Source organism: Stylophora pistillata, chromosome 9 (genome assembly GCF_964205215.1).
Source record: "Stylophora pistillata chromosome 9, jaStyPist1.2, whole genome shotgun sequence".
NCBI classification, from domain to species: domain Eukaryota; kingdom Metazoa; phylum Cnidaria; class Anthozoa; order Scleractinia; family Pocilloporidae; genus Stylophora; species Stylophora pistillata.
This window is the reverse complement of record NC_142527.1, coordinates 15299154-15321600: the sequence shown is the minus strand read 5'-3', so window position 1 is coordinate 15321600 and position 22447 is coordinate 15299154. Positions and strand designations below refer to the sequence as shown.

The 22447-nt window shown below is 37.3% G+C and overlaps 1 protein-coding gene across 5 annotated transcripts in view; it reads right to left on the bottom strand.

The window, feature by feature from the left end:
- LOC111324148 (ubiquitin carboxyl-terminal hydrolase 4) overlaps nucleotides 1–22447 on the bottom strand; it is a 51523-nt gene that overhangs the window by 4729 nt on the left and 24347 nt on the right. For 3 of the 5 annotated variants that reach the window (XM_022927653.2, XM_088732261.1, XM_022927651.2), the window contains exons 10-21: nucleotides 16324–16437; nucleotides 15159–15242; nucleotides 13358–13452; nucleotides 12873–12950; nucleotides 11184–11312; nucleotides 10803–10855; nucleotides 9499–9593; nucleotides 9123–9315; nucleotides 4935–5005; nucleotides 4488–4606; nucleotides 2240–2344; nucleotides 1666–1710 (exon numbers count right to left, since the gene is read on the bottom strand). In XM_022927653.2, the coding sequence (XP_022783388.2) occupies nucleotides 1666–1710; nucleotides 2240–2344; nucleotides 4488–4606; nucleotides 4935–5005; nucleotides 9123–9315; nucleotides 9499–9593; nucleotides 10803–10855; nucleotides 11184–11312; nucleotides 12873–12950; nucleotides 13358–13452; nucleotides 15159–15242; nucleotides 16324–16437 (1181 nt within the window). Of the gene's footprint in view, nucleotides 1–1665; nucleotides 1711–2239; nucleotides 2345–4487; nucleotides 4717–4934; nucleotides 5006–9122; nucleotides 9316–9498; nucleotides 9594–10802; nucleotides 10856–11183; nucleotides 11313–12872; nucleotides 12951–13357; nucleotides 13453–15158; nucleotides 15243–16323; nucleotides 16438–22447 lie in introns of those variants that run through there. The other 2 variants (XM_022927652.2, XM_088732262.1) reach the window with 2 other exon arrangements.

Below are 22447 nucleotides of genomic sequence, written 5' to 3'. Positions count from 1 at the left end.
ATAAGTTAAATTTCATAAAATCAGCTGACAAGTGCATGGAGCTTCTGCACTTGTCTTAGTTAGCATAGCCAAAGCTAGACCAAAAGGCCTGGTACCATTTATCAAAACAACATAATTTTCAACCAAGAACGCTTTAAATAATCACATTCAACGAACAATACAAAAGCTTAAACTAAAGCAATTTCTTATTTTGTAAATAGTCAAATCTGTGTAACTAATGATGTTTAGTTCCTTGAGTCCCCTGGAGTGCGAAACAATTATTACGGTGATATACACTATTAAATTCGATGAGAGGGTCTTCCTATAGATTTTCCAGAAATGGTCTTGCATGATTTATTTGTAGGCTACGATAAAAATGGAGGCAAAAGTTGAGTGAAACTGTCCAACACAGCTTGCAAATTAACTAAGGTCTTCTGACTTGTGCTAACAAAGCATGCATAAGGTTTACCCAAGCATACCGTTCTAAGTTCCAGTTTGTCCTTCCTCGTGTCCACTATTTGAATTCGAAACCACTATTGTGTGGGCGCTTTTTGATTTTTGTTTCGAATATTTGTTTGTTAGTTTGACAGTTTGGTAGAAATCATTGGTCAAATAAACTAAAAAAGGGAACGAGGAAAAGGTTCAATTTACACAATGTAGACTGTGAAGGAATAAGAAATCAACCATGACGTTGATTGCTTCACCGAGAACATGAAATTTTATTACACCTTTAAGTATAATAACCATCACTGCTGATCAAACTTTGTCAAATGTAGAATGCAGCCAACTTGAACATCCGTTCTAGTTACACTTCTGCAACTACTCACTTGAAGTTTCACTTTCAGTGTATATACCTAATCATCCCCATCATTTTGTGTTGCCATTCAAATTTAAATTCCATTTATAAACCATGTGCCAGAAAATGTTTCTGTGACAAGTATATACTTGGAAGAAGAAAAGAAAAGAGACGACAGAGATCTAAGAGAGATCTACTATGGAGCACTTTGAATAATCACTTAAGCCAACTGACAAGACGTATTTGCCAAATCATTTGAACATCTCTGAGTAGCCACTAAGCTTTAAATTCATACACCACGGGCCAAAAATGTTTATGATAGTGGAAGAAAAAAGAAAAGTGAGAACTAGACATAGAGCTATGAAAGATTCGCCATCAATTTATTTCAGGAGCCCTGAAATATCGCTTACCATCACATTGGTGGGAAAAATGCTTTTGCAAAATTATGTGAAATTTACTTTATGCCTGCTTTTGCAAAATTATGTGAAATTTACTTTATGCATGCAAGTGCATGTACTGCAGACCTATTTTTGTAATTCTCTGCGTGATTTTCAACTTCTGCTAGTGGCGTCCTACTCAAGACCAGGTTATTTTGTCTGTTATCAGTTGCGTTGAAAAGCCACTTAAGCTTTGTGAAAGGAAGGAAAAAGGAAACAGGCAAAATATGTTGATACACTCTGGAGGGTAGGTAACACAATAGGAAACTGCACGAGGGGATAAAGCTTTTCTCATCCATCCCTTTTGTACTTTGTTTGAAAGCTAATTTCATTTCCTCCTTTCCATCTACTCCAAACCGACCCAAAGTATTGTTTGATTTCTGAGTATAACTTCATATTCTTATAATTAGGCAGTAGTTTCAGTTCTATTAAAAGCTAAACTACAACACTCACCTCAAAGGAAAACAGACCACTGCATCAAGTTTATCCCGCCAAAAACTTTACAAAGATAGAGAAAAAAAACTATATGAGAACCATTACTAAGTCTAAGAAGAGAAAACTAATAATGCAAAACTTAAGCTGGTTACTTAACACTAGAAAACAATTCTGGCTTTCACAAAAATATGTTTCAGAATGTCGATGACAGCCATAAGTTACCCTGCTTATCTTAAAAAAAAGATGTTTTTTCAGTCATGTCACTGGCGTGAGACAACGGGAAAGTTTTGAGTACCCATGTAAAGTGAATCTCCAATGTTAGGATTCCACGCTCCAATGTTCTTATGGTGACCTAAGCTAATACTCGTTTAAATTTGACTAGCATCCGTATACTGCTATGACCATCAATGCAGCAAAAGTCATGTAAGTAAGTGGAATTTGTAACAAGGCTAATGCCTCTTCCATTATTTCATTGTCAATCTTTCATGTTATATTTACTCACTGATCCATGTGGTATGCAGGACTTGTAGTTCATTGATTTCAACTTTTCAAAATGAACACCTTGTTAAAGTACAAGGTAAAATCTACAAACCTGTTGTACGAGAATCGTTTCAAGTGAACAACAAGGATTTGGGGAAGAGACCAAAGGTCAAACTTTTTGGTGGCTTGTTGATGCTTCTTGCAGGATGGGCAGTACCTACAAGGTGTAGAACATTGTTGTTTCAATTGAGTGTTGTAACTTGACGACCGATAGGAAAAAAGTTTGATCATGGTTAAATTTTAATCCATCAATTAATGGACTTCAGATTCAATTTACACAAAGAGGTATAATGCAGTAAATGGTTTGAACCCGTGGGTAACATGTGAAGGTGTAGTCTGATCGTCGCATACTAGTTGTGCGCGTCGTGTTAGAGTTCTGATAGTTGTGGCGTTGTGTGATGTAGGGTTGTAGGATGACTCGTCTAGTAATCTGTCGGTGTGTGTCGGTTTCCTGTAAACTGTCGTCCGTAATGAGTTGTTGTTGTGGCTTACCAGGCAGTCTAGAAAAGGAAGTTTGCCACTTTCTTCGACTTCTCTGGTAAACTGTATGTCAGTGTTTTGTTCATTAAGGTGGCGGTGGAATGCGTCAATTTCGTCGTGTCGAACGGCGGTGAAGGTGTCGTCAACGTAACGTAACCAAAGCGGTATCGTTTGTCGGCAAGTCGAAAGGGCGCGTTCCTCGATGTTCTGCATCACAATTTCTGCTATAACAACAGAAACTGGAGACCCCATGGCAGATTACTAGACGAGTCATCCTACAACCCTACACCACACAAAGCCACAACTATCAGAACTCTAACACGACGCGCACAACTAGTATGCGACTCGACAGACAGCTTATCCGACGAGAACAAATACCTTCACCGTGTTTTTACGAAGAACAACTACAACAACGACTTCATCCGACGAAACACTCACCGACCCACTACCACTACCGAAACAAACGACACCGCAACCCCTACGACTACAGCAACCATACAGTACATAAAAGGCATGTCTGAAAACATCTCGCACATCTTACTACCCTTCAATATCCGCGTCGCCCACAAACCCATCACCACACTACGTCAGTTACTAACCAACGTTAAAGACAAAGACGAACCGAGGAACAGACAGGGAACGATTTATAAGATCAATTATTCCGACTGCCAAGCCTCCTACATCGGTGAGACTGGCAGAAACCTCACAACAAGACTGACTGAACACAGACGGGCGACGAGGAAAGGTGATGTCAGCAATCACATTGCTGAACACCATCGACTTACCAACCACAACATTGACTGGGACTCTGCGCAATGCCTAACCTACAGCACTGACTATTTTCAACGACTGACTCTGGAAAGCTGGTTTACTAACTTAGAACAGACTCCCCTAAACAGATGTCAACAACTACCCGCTCCATACAAACGACTCATTCACGACATAAACATCACAAACGACCGAAAAAGAACGACCTAACTTTACCGACAGATCGAAACAGACCAATCACGACCGACTTACGTCACTTGAGTCTTACAGCCAATAACATCACGGCAAAACCAACCGATCATTTCACACGAACTGGAATAAGAACATTCTACTGACAACGATCATTCACTTGACTCTGATGATGACTTCCGCACAGGTTGTCGAAACGTCAGTCACTACCACCGACAACAGTCCTTCTCAGGACTACACTCACCCGGACGATCAGACTACACCTTCACAAGAGGTATAATGTGATAACACAGGATTGTCACTTGAAGTTTGAGGATTTACATTTCATTAGGAAACAATTTATTTCAGCTTTGTGGAAACGAAGATGAAAATGGGTTTGGTTTTGCCATTGTGTGTGTAACACACTAACACTTGGCTGATTCAGCTTTCTGTAGGAACATTAAAAGCTATGATGGTCTCTGAACAAAAGAAGTTATAATTTTATTGTTCAGCAACAGCTTTGTTGCTCTCTAATGGATGTATTTGGTTAAGGCATGGAACCACTACGCTCGTAGAAGCACAATTAAGTCTCTCTCATTGTGCAAACAATTCGATTATGGGGAAACGTGAAGGCTTACGGGAAGTGTTAGCAGTGTCTATTTTGGTCGAAAACCAAATTGTGTCAGCGGATCCTTAAGAGTGAGTTTCCAAAACAGTACTTTGACAACAAATCGGTTATTCAAACTGGTCACTTGTAGGATTTGGTGACTTAACAGACTAGTCATATGAATAAAATAGACCTCTCAATGACCGAAAATTCTGGTATCTACATCAAGTGATATATCACAACAGGGAACATCAGAAAAAAAAAGGCTTGAGCTTACCATGGGTCGTTTGCTCCAAGTTTTTCTTTAGACAAAAAGAGGTCAATGCAGTCATTCAAAGCAATGGAGTTTTTCTTTGATGCTGGCTTCTTGTACACACTTTGATGCTCCTCAGATTCCTGAGAAAGTCGTTTCTTCACATTAAACAATGAGTCATAGGAGGAAACAAAATACTGAAGAAAAGGCCACTTGCAACATCCACGGTCCACCCCAAATCAAAGACCCATTCCTATAAAAAGTCAATTTTCCATTCTGCTCTATTGTAATTTCTAAAACTATTAATAAAAACTTCTTTTGAGTTAAGGTGTGAAAAATAAGAGAAAAAAGGAGGTTTAAAAAGAAATATCTATGCCCTCTTGGCCATAAAGAGAAAATGTCCTGAGAATGCGATTAGTTTCTATTAAAACAATTCTACAACTATAATTTTTATGAATAGCTATAAATAACCTCAGCAAGTTGATCATTGTAGCAGCTCTCCTTCATCTCTGAGTCCCAGTCCAGTGCAAGAAAACAACGTGCTTTTAATCAAAATTAAAACGTATCAACCATTAAGATTTCAAGATAACACACAACAATTTTAATTTAAAAAAGAACACATGTTTCAACAGTTCTTCTGTCATCTTCAGATCTAATTTACACATATCTCTTAGCTTTATTTGAAATGCAAAATATTGGATCAGATAGACTAAAAAGACTATCTGGTATTGACCGGTATTATAGAAAGTTTAATATATAGTGTACACAGAATGCTCATTCTATGAAGGCTGCAATGCCTGCTTTGTCAGCCAAACCAGTCGGCATATTTCCACACGCGTGCGTGAGCACAATGTTAGTGATAAGAACTGTCACATCTTCAGACCTTTACAAAATTCTCAGCAATGCCGCACTTTTTGTTCTAATGATTATTTCAGCATCTTAGATCACGCTTCTAGCACCTTACAGCTTGAAATCAAAGAAGCTATTCACATTCATTCGGAGCAACCCACACTTAACAATCAACTGCATCAAGTTAATTCAAAACTTTCTTTGTGACTGTATACATTGTTATGAAGAGTGACTGAAAACAAGTAGAGATTTCAAGAATGCCTTGTCCTGCTGACTTACATGCATAAACTTTCTATGGGACTTTCTACAACATTCTGTTGGGCTTTATTGTTCTTATGTAACACTACCAAAATAGTTATGTTGTATATGTATGCTTCTGGTCTGGAATGTTCTGGAGTACCTTGTAAATATACATAAAGACTTGATCGTCGAGTAGTAGTAACAGTTACAGTTGTTGGGAGTGACCGACTGTTTGGAAAGCTAGACTATTCATTTCAAGGAACTTTGGAGAAAACTGTGTTCTAGGCGAGACTGTGTCGGAGGTGAGCTAAGATATAGTTGTAGAAGGCCTAACTAAGTCATTGGGAATTATTGCTCTTGTATCTATTGGAGTCGCTGCTAAGTAAGAATATTTTAATAAAGTAGTCGGGTTTGTTTGTTTGTGGAGTTGTCTTCAGACAGCATAACTCTTTTGACCGTTTCTTGGAATATTTCAAAGAAAATGTCTATTGATATAGTAACACTAATAAATCAATCTACCGCTTCGGCAACGTCAACATAAATATTCTTACGTTGAAAACTTGTACATACGCTCAACAGTTTTATATTTGTAATATATTTGTAGTGTTTTCCTTAAGCATGGCTGGATAACTCTTCTAGAATGCACGGCATCTTTGTGACCCTATCTCCCGTCCAAAGGCTAAAGAACAGCGATGCCCAGAACAGGTGGTCAAGTCCAGTTGCGAGAAGGTGCGTTAAGAATTGGCGCTCAAGCTAAAATTAATTCTACTTTAGCATCAAACCATTTTTGCGACAGACTTTAGGTGTTTAGAAATGACTTTAAGGCACAACAATAGCTGAAGTTTGAAAAGCATCACCAGTTTCTCCACTTAGTTGTTTTATGTATATGTGCACGATCCTTCGCAGTAAAGCACTATTTAAGCAATAGTGAAAATCAGACCTGAAAAAAATTCAGGCCTGTACGGGATTCGAACCACAGAGGTCAGTGGTTCGAATCCCGTACAGGCCTGAATTTTTTTCAGGTCTGATTTTCACTATTGCTTAAATAGTGCTTTACTGCGAAGGATCGTGCACATATACGTTTCATAACCGCAGTTCATATATATGTATTTCATATGTTTGTTGTTTGATTTATATCTACGGGTTTATGTCGAATTAATTTGATGGCCTGCTCCCAGTTGGCTTGTTAGCTCAATTGGTAGAGCGCTGCACTAGTATCGCAGAGGTCAGTGGTTCGAATCCCGTACAGGCCTGAATTTTTTTTCAGGTCTGATTTTCACTATTGCTTAAATAGTGCTCTACTGCGAAGGATCGTGCACATATACGTTTCATAACCGCAGTTCATATATATGTATTTCATATGTTTGTTGTTAGTTGTTTTATCCTGCAAACAAGTTTGATTTCCATTCTTGAGAGTTTTGTAGCCAAGACTCTCAATTTGGGAAGAACGTTCCCGACTTATACCCTTGGAAAACCTCAGTCAAGTAGAAATACTTGGCCTTTGATTCTTTCCCTAATCTTCCTTTTCTGATTTTTCGTCTCTTTCTTTTTCCCTTTTATTTGTTTCATTTGTAGTCTGCCTACTGGCACTTCCAAGTAACGTCACTTTTACGTTCACCAGCATCAATTCAACTCTACATTAAATCACTGCTGCGAAGCTAACAAGTCTCACAGCAATGACTTTCTGATAAGAAAATTATTTCAAATAAAAACTTGCCAAAAATTTTCAGATATTATTTATTGCAATTGGTACTTGTGATGTAAGTATCAAAAGTTATCTCTGCCTTTTAGTGGATTCATTCTGTAAAGATAACATACTCTATATCATCATAAGAACAAGTTAGTTAAAAGTATTATTGACGGATGTTCCTGCCAAGAAATTCCAAGAAGGGAGCAGGAAGCTAGTTAGTTGCCATTGCAATAGGTTTAGCCTTGCGTGACAAACTCATGAGTGTGTTACATCCACACCAGTATCAGATTTCCGCACATCTTCAACATCTTTGGCAAAAACTGTCGACCAGACCAATTAGCTATTATAGATGATAAAAATGATAATGGGAGTTTTTCATCTGTCTTAAGTCAGAGAGACATTGACAATCAAATTAATGTAATTTCCCGTTTTCGAAAAATAGTACCGACGGATGTGAAATGTAAACTTTACGAGGCCTTTATTGTTCCATGTTTTAGATATTGCTCAGCAGTTTGGCACTTTTCCGGGGCTCGAAATGAAAATAAATTAGAGCATCTGAAAAAAAGGGCGCTCAAGATTGTTCTGGATGAGAAGTCTCTGCACTACCAGGTGCTACTGAGCAAAATTAATTCTAGTGTTCTGTATAGTAGTAGGTGCCAAGACATGATGAAAATAGTTCTTAAGACAATTCAGTTCGAAACGATGCCGAAGTACATACGAGGTCTTTTTCAAATGAGGAGTACTGAATACAACCTAAGAGGATCAAGGAAACTTGTTATCCCATATGTCAATACAACCACTTATGGTCTTCACTCCTTCAGATACAATTCTGCAAACATGTGGAACAAACTAACAGAGGACCTGAGGTCATTGACGTCGTTGAAAGAGTTTAGAACTAAAATATGTCAAATTTCTTTCGAACATTAAATTTCCTTTGAACATAAATGCAATTAACAACAAACATATGAAACATATGTGTGAACTGCGGTTATGAGACGTATATGAGAACGATCCTTCGCAGTAAAGCACTATTTGAGCAATAGTGAAAATCAGACCTGAAAAAAATTTCAGGCCTGTACGGGATTCGAACCACTGACCTCTGCGATACTAGTGCAGCGCTCTACCAATTGAGCTAACAAGGTCTGATTTTCACTATTGCTCAAATAGTGCTTTACTGCGAAGGATCGTTCTCATATACGTCTCATAACCGCAGTTCACACATATGTTTCATATGTTTGTTGTTGTTTGATTTATCATCCACGGGTTTATATCGAATTAATTTGATGGCCTGCTCCCAGTTGGCTTGTTAGCTCAATTGGTAGAGCGCTGCACTAGTATCGCAGAGGTCAGTGGTTCGAATCCCGTACAGGCCTGAAATTTTTTTCAGGTCTGATTTTCACTATTGCTCAAATAGTGCTTTACTGCGAAGGATCGTTCTCATATACATAAATGCAATTGTTACTTACGTAAATAGTAGTGTAAAGTACTGTATATAATAGACGATTCTATTTGTTTTTATATATTTTATTTACTTATTTATTTATTTACTTAATTTTTTCTTTTTCTCTTTCTCGGAGAAATTAGCTATACAGCTACTCTTGTATATCCGAGGTAAAATAAAGGTGATGTATGTATGTATGTATGTATGTACAATATAGATTACTGTCACTTTAATGGTGTACTAATCAGGGCAGTGATGTCAACTTAGGGTGGTAAAAATTTAATAATGATGTAAAGAGCAAAATCATTGGCCATAATTACGACTTCAAATTTAAGTGATAGTCGACATCGAAACCTATTGCGAGACATGTGATAAAGCGCTTTCATCCTGTGCTACTGACTAGATTCACCTGAAACTGCCGTGAAACAATTGCTATTACCTGTGAGTTTCGGAGGCTTGCCATCATCTTCTAAGACCTGGATATCAGCACTGCCATATGAATTAACTAGTACCATGTTAAAGAGAGACTTTCTTGCCTTTCCTTTAACTTGTGTTTCGATGTCATTATTTTGATGTAAGTCACCAGAATCTCCACTTTGTGACTTTTTGTTATCATCTTCATTATCATCACCCTACAGATGAAATATGGAGTGTCCAAAATAAACCACAAAAATGGAAGATGTCTCTAACCAGTAAAAGGATTACTAGATGTACATGAAAGGGATTGTGAAATAAATAGCAGGATAATTGTCAAAAACACTATTATAATAGATATTTATTTATCAATAACATAAAAAAATTGTCTAACAACGCACATTGACATGTACATTTTGGTAAGCCTTTTCCAATTCTGTGTCCTCACAATCCCCTGTTTCCCTGTCTTCACTTTTGTCCTCATTCATTTCCACATCTATGAAACAAAAGCCAAGAACTAATTTAAAATGTTGTCTGTATCAGTGTGTTAGAATAGAATAGAATAGAATCTTTATTTATACACGATAAGAATTAAAGCTAAAAAGCTTGTGGGGTCATGTACTTAACAAAAATAGTATCTATCCAACTATTGATTATACTAAGACACATTTCAAACTAAATAAGAAACTATAATACAGTAAAACATTCAATTTTCCTCTCAACTTAAAAATACTCGTAATCAGTTAATCTATTCCTAGCCCTTAAACCTGATAAACTTGTAAAAGTAAAGCTTGTGAAGTGATTGTTTCTCCTGAGTAGCCTCCTAAGATTCTTAAGGGCAAAACTACCTACATTTTTGACATGATGGTTAACATAGTTCCATAGCACCGAACCTCTATATGCTAAAGAGTCCTTTAACAATCTAGTGTTGAATCTAGGTATGGTTATTGCTTCTTGGTCTCTTAGTTGTTGCACTTAGTAAAGTTTAATAATTTTCTTTTGCAGGGTTTTAGCTTATGAATGAATGGCTTTCTCAACCAGCAGGCAACTTTCTTAGGTACAACCCTGCTTTGTGGTTACTCTGGAGTAAGGGTTAAATTATTCCCTAGTTTTAACTACATGTAACCTTAACATGTACCTTTTCAGTTGTACTGTGCAAAAGTCATACAGTGCTTGTAAATTTTATTACAAAATACCATAAAATTAATCAAATAAGTTCACAGTGCTTTGCAGCATGGAGATTTCAGTATGGTGTATGCAATTGTAACTTATCTTAGAGGCCAGATAGTTATTCAAATATTGCTTTTATTCTTTTGTAACACCTAATTAACCAACAATTTTCCAACAGAAGGAATTATATAGAAATTTGGCCTTTAGCTATTGTTGATTATTTTATTTCATTGAATTATCAGTTTTCTCCTTTCATGCTCATCACTGTCTCAGGGTGAAGGAAATAAACATGTCACTTTATGATACTTAAAATTTTGGAGCATAAACGGAAGTGACTCTTTAACCGATATTGTTTATTAGTTGTAATTAAAACTAATCAGCAACAGGTAATAGCCAAGTTTCTAAAGAATTCCTTTTGTTGGAAAATTGTTGGTTAATTAGGTGTTACAAAAGAACAAAAGCAATTTATTTAAAATATTGCTTTCAACTGATAGGAATCTCAAATTTCTGTCAAGCACACTTAAATCTAACTCACCAGCCTCATATTCATCTTTTCCCATGTTCCCATTAGGCAAGGTGATGAAGCGTCTAAATAAAAGGAAGTACTCAATCAAACACATTCTAAAGTATGATCTTTTTTTAGTAACATACCTACCTTTCGCACAATCAACAAAATATCTTGTTCCTTAGTCGTAAACAAATGAACATAAATAGGTTACAGATCAATGCACTATGGGATTTCTGTCTTGATTCCAGATGAAAAAAAAGTTATTTACTGGGATTTGTGAAAAAATTTAGGCCTATTTTGTGTCATCAACCTACAGCTGGTCCAATGGAAGAAAAAACCTTCTACTCTGCCCATATTTATATAAAGAGTTTGGTGAAATTTCCCCAAACTAGTACAAGACATACTTACTTCATCCTATCCAATAGGATGCCATACAATGCCTGGTAAGTAAGATTTTTTCTTGGAACAGAAACCATAAGAGGAAGTCCAAACAAAGCCTTGTTTGAACTGCTGTAGCTATAACTGGTCAGTCTTGCTCTGAAATACAATGTAAAGTAATGAAGAGCTAGTTTAATTGGTAAATAAAACTTAAACTTGAAACAATGAGTCATCATCAGGAAAATTGATTGGTTAAAAGAAGCACTTAGCATGTCCATACTTTTACCACTACTTCCATTAATAAAGATGATGATGATGATGACCATGATGATGATGATTATGATGACAATAACAACATAAAATAATAATAAAAATAAAAATGATAATAATATGATTACAGCATGTGGCTAAGCTGTGGCTGTTGTAAAGTACAGTGTGGCAGATGCTGATTGAAAATAGGAGTGATATAGATGAGCTGGATCAGACCTCCATTCCAGAAGTCAATTCAACTCAGCTATACATGCCCCTCCCTTAAGGAGGGGAGATTAGTTAGTTTTGAACACTGAGTGCCAAGTAAAAGAAGAGAACTAGATTGATACCTTACCAACAGGCATGAAATACTCCTGAAATATGTTGCTCCTTGTCAGAGCAAATCAGCACTTAGGGTAGAGTGTGTAAGCTCAAGTTTGTCGTTGCACCTGACAGTTTTCACGCGCTAGTTTAGGGCCCAGCCCGCCGCAAGTAAGCCATGTGTTATGGTTGCCATTTTTAGTGACGACCTTGAGTAAGTTGAGTTAGTTCAAGTTTCCTGGTGTGTTCTACGTTTTATCGGGGCAAAACGTGTTTTGTAAGTACTATTCCTATTGTTTGGTTCGTTTTTAATTCAGCATTTCCTTTCTCCATTGCATCATTTGTTTCAAATTCCTTTTACCTTTTAGGAACCGTGTACTCCTTCGAGTATATCACCGTGAAATAAAAGAAGATTGGTACGCATTCAAAACTTAGTTGTGTCCCTGACGGATTTACATAGCATCTACAGAGTGGTCTAATGCAGGAAGATAAGCATGGGGCCAAGGAGAAATGCAGTGGGACTTCCAAACAGTATGGAAAGTTAAAATTGAGTGCAGAAAGTTGAAATTAAATTGACTGACAGGTAAGTTGCATAACCACCAAAAAAACAGAACCAAAGACAACAATTGAGGAAAACAACTGGCTAAACGTCTGGCTTCCAAACATTGCTGTGAAAGTATGAACCAGAGGACAGGAAAAAGCCTAACCACTAGCATAATGGCAACAAGGCAAAAGCAAGCAGTTGCACCAGTGAGCCATGACACAAAATAAAAACAACTACAAAGGAAAACAGAATTACAATTTTGCTTGTGTATTATTAACTAGTAATCCCATAATTTTTCTTGTGTAATTTGGGGTAAATCAGCACAAGTAAATTTTTCAAAGACTAAAAATTACACTTGCCTTGTAAGCTTGTACAATTTGGTTAGCCTTTGAAAAATTTACTTGTGCTGATTTATCCCAAATTGCACTCAAAATGTTGTGATTGTCTATACTAACAGTTTATATTTATATTTCCAACTTCCTCGTGACTTCAGTTTCCATGTATGAATTGTCACCATAATAAATCAGTACACTTAAGTGTGCATACAGGGCAGACCAGAACTAAATGATTTCAAACTGTATGAAATGTTTCAGCAAAACAGTTACCTTTTTTCTCTTTGGTAAATTGGAAGTACAATAAAATCATCTTCATCACTCTCACATTTGCTGTGCTGCAGTTCATAACTGACAAAATGAAAAATATGCTCTTAAAACAACACTCACTTTTGTATCAAAAAGTTCATCCATACATACAATGTCACAGAGAAAATCCAATTCATAAAAGAATATCTTGGTAAAAACAAATCAAACATGAACATTCAATACAGTAGTACATTAGAAAAAGCACAAACAGCATAAGAGCCACTTATGTGGAATTTGGTGTTATCAAATTCTCATCAGATCTTGCTCTTGCTCTGAACAGTCATTGTGATAACTTTGGTTTTGTCTCTCAATGCTCGAAACCCTTATCTACTTGTAGTAAGGTGTTTATAGTGGCTCCCCAGGTTGCTACAGTTGTTACACATGGTAAGTAAATATTACTCATTTATTTTCCCTGGATACAATCAATAAATTTCTTTATTATCACTAACATGAAAATGTCATCCCTGTCCAGGATTTGAGTCAGCGACTCACTAAGAGAAAACACCTTGTGAAACCTGTGATTGTATACATCAGTTACTACCATCTGCAGGAAACGAAAGATTCATTTATTAATAAAGAATTAGGTCATGCTTGGCAGGCTTACTTCAAGTTATAGATACACATGAGAAGTTTGGAGAGCATGAAAGAAGCATAAGAGTTCCTTGGGGTGCAGCTGAGAGATCTCTAGCTTCTTAAGTGCTCTCCAAACTTCCAAAGTGCATCCATAACTTCATATATGCACAGCTAAAAGTATGAACCAACTCTTTTAAAACATAGCAGACAACTTGTACTTGAAGAAAGAGTTTTATTATTGTGTCGGGTTTGCCAAGTAAACTTTGACTAAAAGACAAGGCAAAATGACTAAAAATATTTTGAGACCAAAGCTTTATTCAATAATTGTTAATTTACTGATAAGAAGATTAAAATGAACAAATTTCTAGCATGTACAAGGCCATGTAATAGATTCAGCATAATTAGCTGAATAACCATACTTGAATTGTTGTTTACTAGAATATACAACCAGTAAATTGCGAGGCTGTGTGTTGAAAATTTTGAAAATTTTATGATTTATACCAGAATCTTTTATTGAACAGCACTAACTTACACTAAAAAAAATGCTTATCATTCTGAAGTATTGTCCCCTCTGTCACAAAACCTCATATATAGTCAGAAAGATCACTTTGTTCTTTATTCTCACACAAACACAACAACTTGTACTATCATTAGGCAAATAAGGTCATGCAAGCCCTCACTCCTGAATGGGCCTCTGACATCAGTCATTGGACTGCACTCCACTTAGTCTTGGTTAAATCTACATGTATATAGTGTTGAAAGTAACAGATGGTAACCTGTCATTTTGCCAATGAACTGTTTGCCAAGGTATGAGGTCACTTTTCCAAAGTCTGATGTCAGTTCGCCAACAATTATATGTCATTTCCCCAACATCCAAAATAATCTCTCATGGAAAACAATCTAAGGCTTTTACCAAGTAGAGTATGAAACTACATTACTGTAAAACCTTTTTAAACATTTGTTAAATATTTGGAGTTTGTTTGACTTTGTTGCTACGCGAGTTCAACATGTGAATAACAAACTACACTTCTTTCATGTAATCAAATGAATATATTTGGAGTCAATAGCTATTTAACAATGCAAATGTGTAATAAAAAGGTTTTACAGGAGGTTCATACTCTACTGGGTAAAAGCAGTGGATGGTTTTCAAAGTTTTCAAACATGATCTGCTGTCAATCAATCAATGGACTTTGTTTGACCTTATTGCTATGCGAATTCTACGTGTGAATAACAAACACCACTTCTTTCCCATAATCAAACAAATATATTTGGAGTTGATAGCTAGTCAACACAAATGTTGACTAAAAGGTTTTAGAGCAGGTTGATACTCTACTGGGTAAAAGCCTTGAATGGCTTTCCAAGTCTTTTTCAAATATGTTTGGCCATTGAGGAAATGAGAGATCGGGGGGGAGTGATACAAACAATTTCAAACAATAACCTATGAACACCTGTGAATACATCAAAAGTAAAGTTTTATTCCTCTGGTCATTTGTAATTACAATTATTTTGGATGCTGGTGAACTGACATATAAGCATTGGCGAACTGACATTAGATGTTTGGTTATATCAACTAAGTTGAAATTGTAAATTGACCACCATAAAGAGTTAGACGTTGACAAACTGTTCGTTGGCGAATTGACATGTTGGAGAAACAAATGGCATTCAAACAGATACTACCTTATCTTTCTGAATATTGGCTTCTTTTGATAAAACATCCAGTAAATCAGCAACATTACCCATTTTTGGTACTGTTAACTTGTACTGTAATTGATAAAGAAGATATAAAAACAGTAATTAAGATTAGAGACTTGTAAAAAAATGTTTTAAAATTTGTTTTGAAGCCTTTTAAATCACCATTCTCATTACGCAATTAAAAACGTTTTGGTGAGGCTTAGCTCTTAATTTGCAGCATCTGTGTTTTCTCTACTATCTTCTCGCTCAGAAGAAGATCTTACCGTTATTACAGCCCTAAATCAATTGGGTTTTTTTGGCAAAAATTTTAAGTTTTTTTTTAAAAAAATAAGAATGTTACTCACCAGCCTTGGTCAGTCCATATTCATTGGGAAAAACTGTGCCCTCTGTCTTGAGCACCGCCTTAGGCCTACGGCCTTGCACAGTACTTAAGACCTTTAGCACAGTTTTTCCTAATACAGACCTCCTGCCCGGTGAATGACATGTGACATGGTGTAGTGATATACTATTGTGAATAAGGATCTGAGATCAAGAATGGCAACTTTGGTTTGGGAAAATACAATTCTATTTTAATTCAAGAATTATTTTCTTTGTTTTTATGGCAACAAAGTAAAACTGAACCACAAGAGGAATTTTAATTAGAATGCCATTTGAAATACAATTTGTAAAGACCATACCTAAATGTTAAAAATCTTAAAAAAAAAGTTCACTTTCAAGTCAATGCTTTTGCACCCAAAAAAAGATTATTTTTAAATGTTTCAACAGAAAATGAATGACTTTGAAGGATTGACAAATTTGACAACTACATGTATATTAGGCATCGCATTGACTTGAATGAAGTGACCACTGGTATCATTGGCAATAGACCTCTTCAGCTTGTATGTTTTGTTTATCCCCTTAGAGTCATTTGATGATACTCTTGAGTACTGTTTCTTTCAAGTTTCCTCTTATTTAGGTGCATATGTTTTGTGTAATTTACAAAAGGTAAAGCTGGAAATTCCCTTGAGTGCTGAAATGGTAGAACAAAGATTCAAGCTAAAGAGGTCTTCTGTAATGAGAACTATTATTTAACTTGTGGAACAAGAAAAACCAAGTCCTGTTCCATAAATTAAATATTTTGCTCTTGGCTGTAGAATTAGACGAAACTCACCAAGGTAGGTTTCTTGAGAGGATCACTGGGCACCAGAAAAATATCAAGACATCTCTCCTTCTTGACTGGCAGTGGCAAAGATAGGTAGCAGAATGGGTCAAATGTGACAGATACCTTCAGCGGATCAAAAAACAACGCTTTACAAACAAATCAAAGAATCTTGATTCCTGATTGATGGTTGGTGGGTTTGTTTGTCGAATAAAAACATTGTTGAGAAACTTCAAGCAGGTGCACACTTTAAAATCATATATGACCTCAACACAGTTGTTTAATTTGTGTATGGTATGTTGAAGCAAATATTTGTTTATGTTCAAAATAGTGTCAAACTAATGTGATTTGACAAAAGATGGTGCCCCATGCATGAGAAATCAAACATCAGACCTTTGGATTCACACTTGTCAGTCTACCACTGACCGCAACAGAGAAGTCTACTGTGAGCTAGGTCATTACTTGGTTCATACTTGAAACAACCTCATGGTTGCTACAGTCATAAACTTTGAAATTATCAGCCTTTTCATGGCAACTAGAAAATTTCCTTGACCACCTGAATAAACAACTTCACAAATTAGTCCTCATAATGACCTCCAGCCTACTCTTATGGCCTTGTCTCCACCCTTTACATAATTATGCTTTAAGGAAGTCAAAGTGTTAGTGAATAGGTAGTTTCCACCTATAACTTGGAAGGACTAACTGGCTTGGAAAACAAACCTCATCTTGTCCTTCAATAATAATTACTCTTCTACTACCTCAACAGGTTTCATTTTGGAGAAAAGTACCAGTGTTACAAACAAGGAAAATATAAGAAAAAGAATTGCTGTATTTCATTAACAAACTAACTTGAGCTTGATTTCAAGGAGAAATAATATGCTTGTAAGGAATCTGTCAACTGCACTTAACAGTATACATGAATAACATAGTTTATAGGCTCACAAAAGAAAAATTGTGTTCCCATCTTTCTCCACGAGGATGGCAAAACAAGATCAATGAGTTAATATTTACTCAAGCTTCCACTTTTCTCTGACTGTTTCAGATGACATTAACTTTTCCTTGAACTCAATATATATGAAATTCCCTCAACAGAGAGGGAGGTGTGCGGGAGGTCGAGGGTTCAAGCCCCGGCCGGACCAACACTCAGGGTCTTAAAATAATTGAGAACAATAATGCTACCTTTCTATAACATCAGTCAAGAAATGGTTAGATATTCTAGTCTTCTCGGATAGGGACGAATAAATGAAGGTCCCGTCTCCTGCATCTATTAATTAGTTAATTTGGTTAGGCAGGGGACGTTAAAGAACCACTTCACGAGATTACTGTGATGTGGTATGGCCTGTTTACTGGGAATTGGGGGAGGGGGCATCCATATGCTGCCCATTATAGGACTGCTTTTCTGTAGATTTTTGCTTATTCATCAGTACTACTGAACTAACAGCTTTCATCAGTACTACAGTACTAACAGTACTAAACCTCTCGCGAGCAAGCATGAATACCTACGTACTAGCGTACTAACTACAGCTCTCGAGCGAGCAAGCAAGAATACCTACGTACTAGCATACTAGCGTACTAACTACAACTCTCGAACGAGCAGGAATACCTACGTACTAGCGTACTAACTACAGCTCTCGAGCGAGCAAGCATGAATACCTACGTACTAGCGTACTAGCGTACTAACTACAACTCTCGAACGAGCTGGAATACCTACGTACTAGCGCACTAGCGTACTAACTACAGCTCTCGAGCGAGCAGGAATACCTACGTACTAGCGTACTAAGTAAACCTCTCGAGCAAGCATGAATACCTACGTACTAGCGTACTAGCGTACTAACTAAACCTCTCGAGCAAGCATGAATACCTACATACTAGCGTACTAGCGTACTAACTACAGCTCTCCAGCAAGCATGAAGACCTACATACTAGCGTACTACCGTACTAACTACAACTCTCATTCTTTTCATGAATGCCATGAAATTGAACATTTGATTTAGTCTGTGAAAAAAGGAGTATATTGATAACCATTGGGGTTTGTGGTTTTGTGGTGTGGACCTTATTTTTAATGCGTAATGTAGTGGAGAACAACTCACACTGCGTTTTTTTGGTGATCTCAAACTGACCGTTTTCGTTGAAATAAACCATTTATGAATTGCAGTTTTTTCTTTAACCCTTTTAGAAACTATATTTTGGTAAAACAAAGTACGTAATAAATCCTAATGAATCTTTAATAAACATTGGCTAGCATTTTACTTGACCTCCGGACCTCTACCACACGCACGATCGGCCAAACCAGACCAATTAAATCGTGCAACTTAATGTATATTGCGATGTCGGTCCTTTGAGAATATTTTTTGGTTGCTGAGGTGCTAGTTCTCGTTTGTTTGCGGTGTTGCGTACTCAGAACCTTCCATGACTCCCTCTTTTTTACTTGTTGCCAATTCAATAGTAGAAAAAAAATACTCTTCTAATCCAGAGCCTTCTCATTCCTGGTTTGAAGTAGTAAATACCCTATAGTAATCAACGGCTTTTTTTTTCTTTTTTTTGAAGATAACATGAGGCCAGAATTACTATTTTGGGCCTATATTTCTCTTTGAATGGAAAAATAGTTAGTACGTTAGTACCTTAGTACTCGATACAGACAACCCATCACGGCTTGTTCTGAATTTGCTTAGTAAGTTAGTACCTTAGTACCTTAGTACTCGGTACGACAACTCATCACGGCTTGTTCTGAATTTGCTTAGTAAGTTAGTACCTTAGTACCTTAGTACTCAGTACAGACAACTCATCACGGCTTGTTCTGAATTTGCTTAGTACGTTAGTACCTTAGTACTCAGTACAGACAACCCATCACGGCTTGTTCTGAATTTGCTTAGTAAGTTAGTACCTTAGTACCTTAGTACTCGGTACAGACAACTCATCACGGCTTGTTCTGAATTTGCTTAGTACGTTAGTACCTTAGTACTCAGTACAGACAACTCATCACGGCTTGTTCTGAATTTGCTTAGTACGTTAGTACGTTAGTACCTTAGTACTCAGTACGACAACTCATCACGGCTTGTTCTGAATTTGCTTAGTACGTTAGTACCTTAGTACTCAGTACGGACAACTCATCACGGCTTGTTCTGAATTTGCTTAGTACGTTAGTACCTTAGTACTCGGTACAGACAACTCATCACGGCTTGTTCTGAATTTGCTTAGTACGTTAGTACGTTAGTACTCAGTACAGACAACTCATCACGGCTTGTTCTGAATTTGCTTAGTACGTTAGTACGTTAGTACCTTAGTACTCAGTACGACAACTCATCACGGCTTGTTCTGAATTTGCTTAGTACGTTAGTACGTTAGTACCTTAGTACTCGGTACGGACAACTCATCACGGCTTGTTCTGAATTTGCTTAGTACGTTAGTACCTTAGTACTCAGTACAGACAACTCATCACGGCTTGTTCTGAATTTGCTTAGTACGTTAGTACGTTAGTACCTTAGTACTCAGTACGACAACTCATCACGGCTTGTTCTGAATTTGCTTAGTACGTTAGTACCTTAGTACTCAGTACGGACAACTCATCACGGCTTGTTCTGAATTTGCTTAGTACGTTAGTACCTTAGTACTCGGTACAGACAACTCATCACGGCTTGTTCTGAATTTGCTTAGTACGTTAGTACGTTAGTACCTTAGTACTCGGTACGACAACTCATCACGGCTTGTTCTGAATTTGCTTAGTACGTTAGTACGTTAGTACCTTAGTACTCGGTACGGACAACTCATCACGGCTTGTTCTGAATTTGCTTAGTACGTTAGTACCTTAGTACTCAGTACAGACAACTCATCACGGCTTGTTCTGAATTTGCTTAGTACGTTAGTACGTTAGTACCTTAGTACTCGGTACGACAACTCATCACGGCTTGTTCTGAATTTGCTTAGTACGTTAGTACGTTAGTACCTTAGTACTCGGTACGGACAACTCATCACGGCTTGTTCTGAATTTGCTTAGTACGTTAGTACGTTAGTACCTTAGTACTCAGTACGACAACTCATCACGGCTTGTTCTGAATTTGCTTAGTACGTTAGTACCTTAGTACTCAGTACAGACAACTCATCACGGCTTGTTCTGAATTTGCTTAGTACGTTAGTACGTTAGTACCTTAGTACTCAGTACGACAACTCATCACGGCTTGTTCTGAATTTGCTTAGTACGTTAGTACCTTAGTACTCAGTACGGACAACTCATCACGGCTTGTTCTGAATTTGCTTAGTACGTTAGTACCTTAGTACTCAGTACAGACAACTCATCACGGCTTGTTCTGAATTTGCTTAGTAAGTTAGTACGTTAGTACCTTAGTACTCGGTACAGACAACTCATCACGGCTTGTTCTGAATTTGCTTAGTACGTTAGTACCTTAGTACTCAGTACAGACAACTCATCACGGCTTGTTCTGAATTTGCTTAGTACGTTAGTACCTTAGTACTCAGTACAGACAACCCATCACGGCTTGTTCTGAATTTGCTTAGTAAGTTAGTACGTTAGTACCTTAGTACTCGGTACAGACAACTCATCACGGCTTGTTCTGAATTTGCTTAGTACGTTAGTACCTTAGTACTCAGTACAGACAACTCATCACGGCTTGTTCTGAATTTGCTTAGTACGTTAGTACGTTAGTACCTTAGTACTCAGTACGACAACTCATCACGGCTTGTTCTGAATTTGCTTAGTACGTTAGTACCTTAGTACTCAGTACGGACAACTCATCACGGCTTGTTCTGAATTTGCTTAGTACGTTAGTACCTTAGTACTCGGTACAGACAACTCATCACGGCTTGTTCTGAATTTGCTTAGTACGTTAGTACCTTAGTACTCAGTACAGACAACTCATCACGGCTTGTTCTGAATTTGCTTAGTACGTTAGTACGTTAGTACCTTAGTACTCAGTACGACAACTCATCACGGCTTGTTCTGAATTTGCTTAGTACGTTAGTACCTTAGTACTCAGTACGGACAACTCATCACGGCTTGTTCTGAATTTGCTTAGTACGTTAGTACCTTAGTACTCAGTACAGACAACTCATCACGGCTTGTTCTGAATTTGCTTAGTAAGTTAGTACGTTAGTACCTTAGTACTCGGTACAGACAACTCATCACGGCTTGTTCTGAATTTGCTTAGTACGTTAGTACCTTAGTACTCAGTACAGACAACTCATCACGGCTTGTTCTGAATTTGCTTAGTACGTTAGTACCTTAGTACTCAGTACAGACAACCCATCACGGCTTGTTCTGAATTTGCTTAGTAAGTTAGTACGTTAGTACCTTAGTACTCGGTACAGACAACTCATCACGGCTTGTTCTGAATTTGCTTAGTACGTTAGTACCTTAGTACTCAGTACAGACAACTCATCACGGCTTGTTCTGAATTTGCTTAGTACGTTAGTACGTTAGTACCTTAGTACTCAGTACGACAACTCATCACGGCTTGTTCTGAATTTGCTTAGTACGTTAGTACCTTAGTACTCAGTACGGACAACTCATCACGGCTTGTTCTGAATTTGCTTAGTACGTTAGTACCTTAGTACTCGGTACAGACAACTCATCACGGCTTGTTCTGAATTTGCTTAGTACGTTAGTACCTTAGTACTCGGTACAGACAACTCATCACGGCTTGTTCTGAATTTGCTTAGTACGTTAGTACCTTAGTACTCGCTACAGACACTCATCACGGCTTGTTCTGAATTTGCTTAGTACGTTAGTACCTTAGTACTCAGTACAGACAACTCATCACGGCTTGTTCTGAATTTGCTTAGTACGTTAGTACGTTAGTACCTTAGTACTCGGTACGGACAACTCATCACGGCTTGTTCTGAATTTGCTTAGTACGTTAGTACGTTAGTACCTTAGTACTCGGTACAGACAACTCATCACGGCTTGTTCTGAATTTGCTTAGTACGTTAGTACCTTAGTACTCAGTACAGACAACTCATCACGGCTTGTTCTGAATTTGCTTAGTACGTTAGTACCTTAGTACTCAGTACAGACAACCCATCACGGCTTGTTCTGAATTTGCTTAGTAAGTTAGTACGTTAGTACCTTAGTACTCGGTACAGACAACTCATCACGGCTTGTTCTGAATTTGCTTAGTACGTT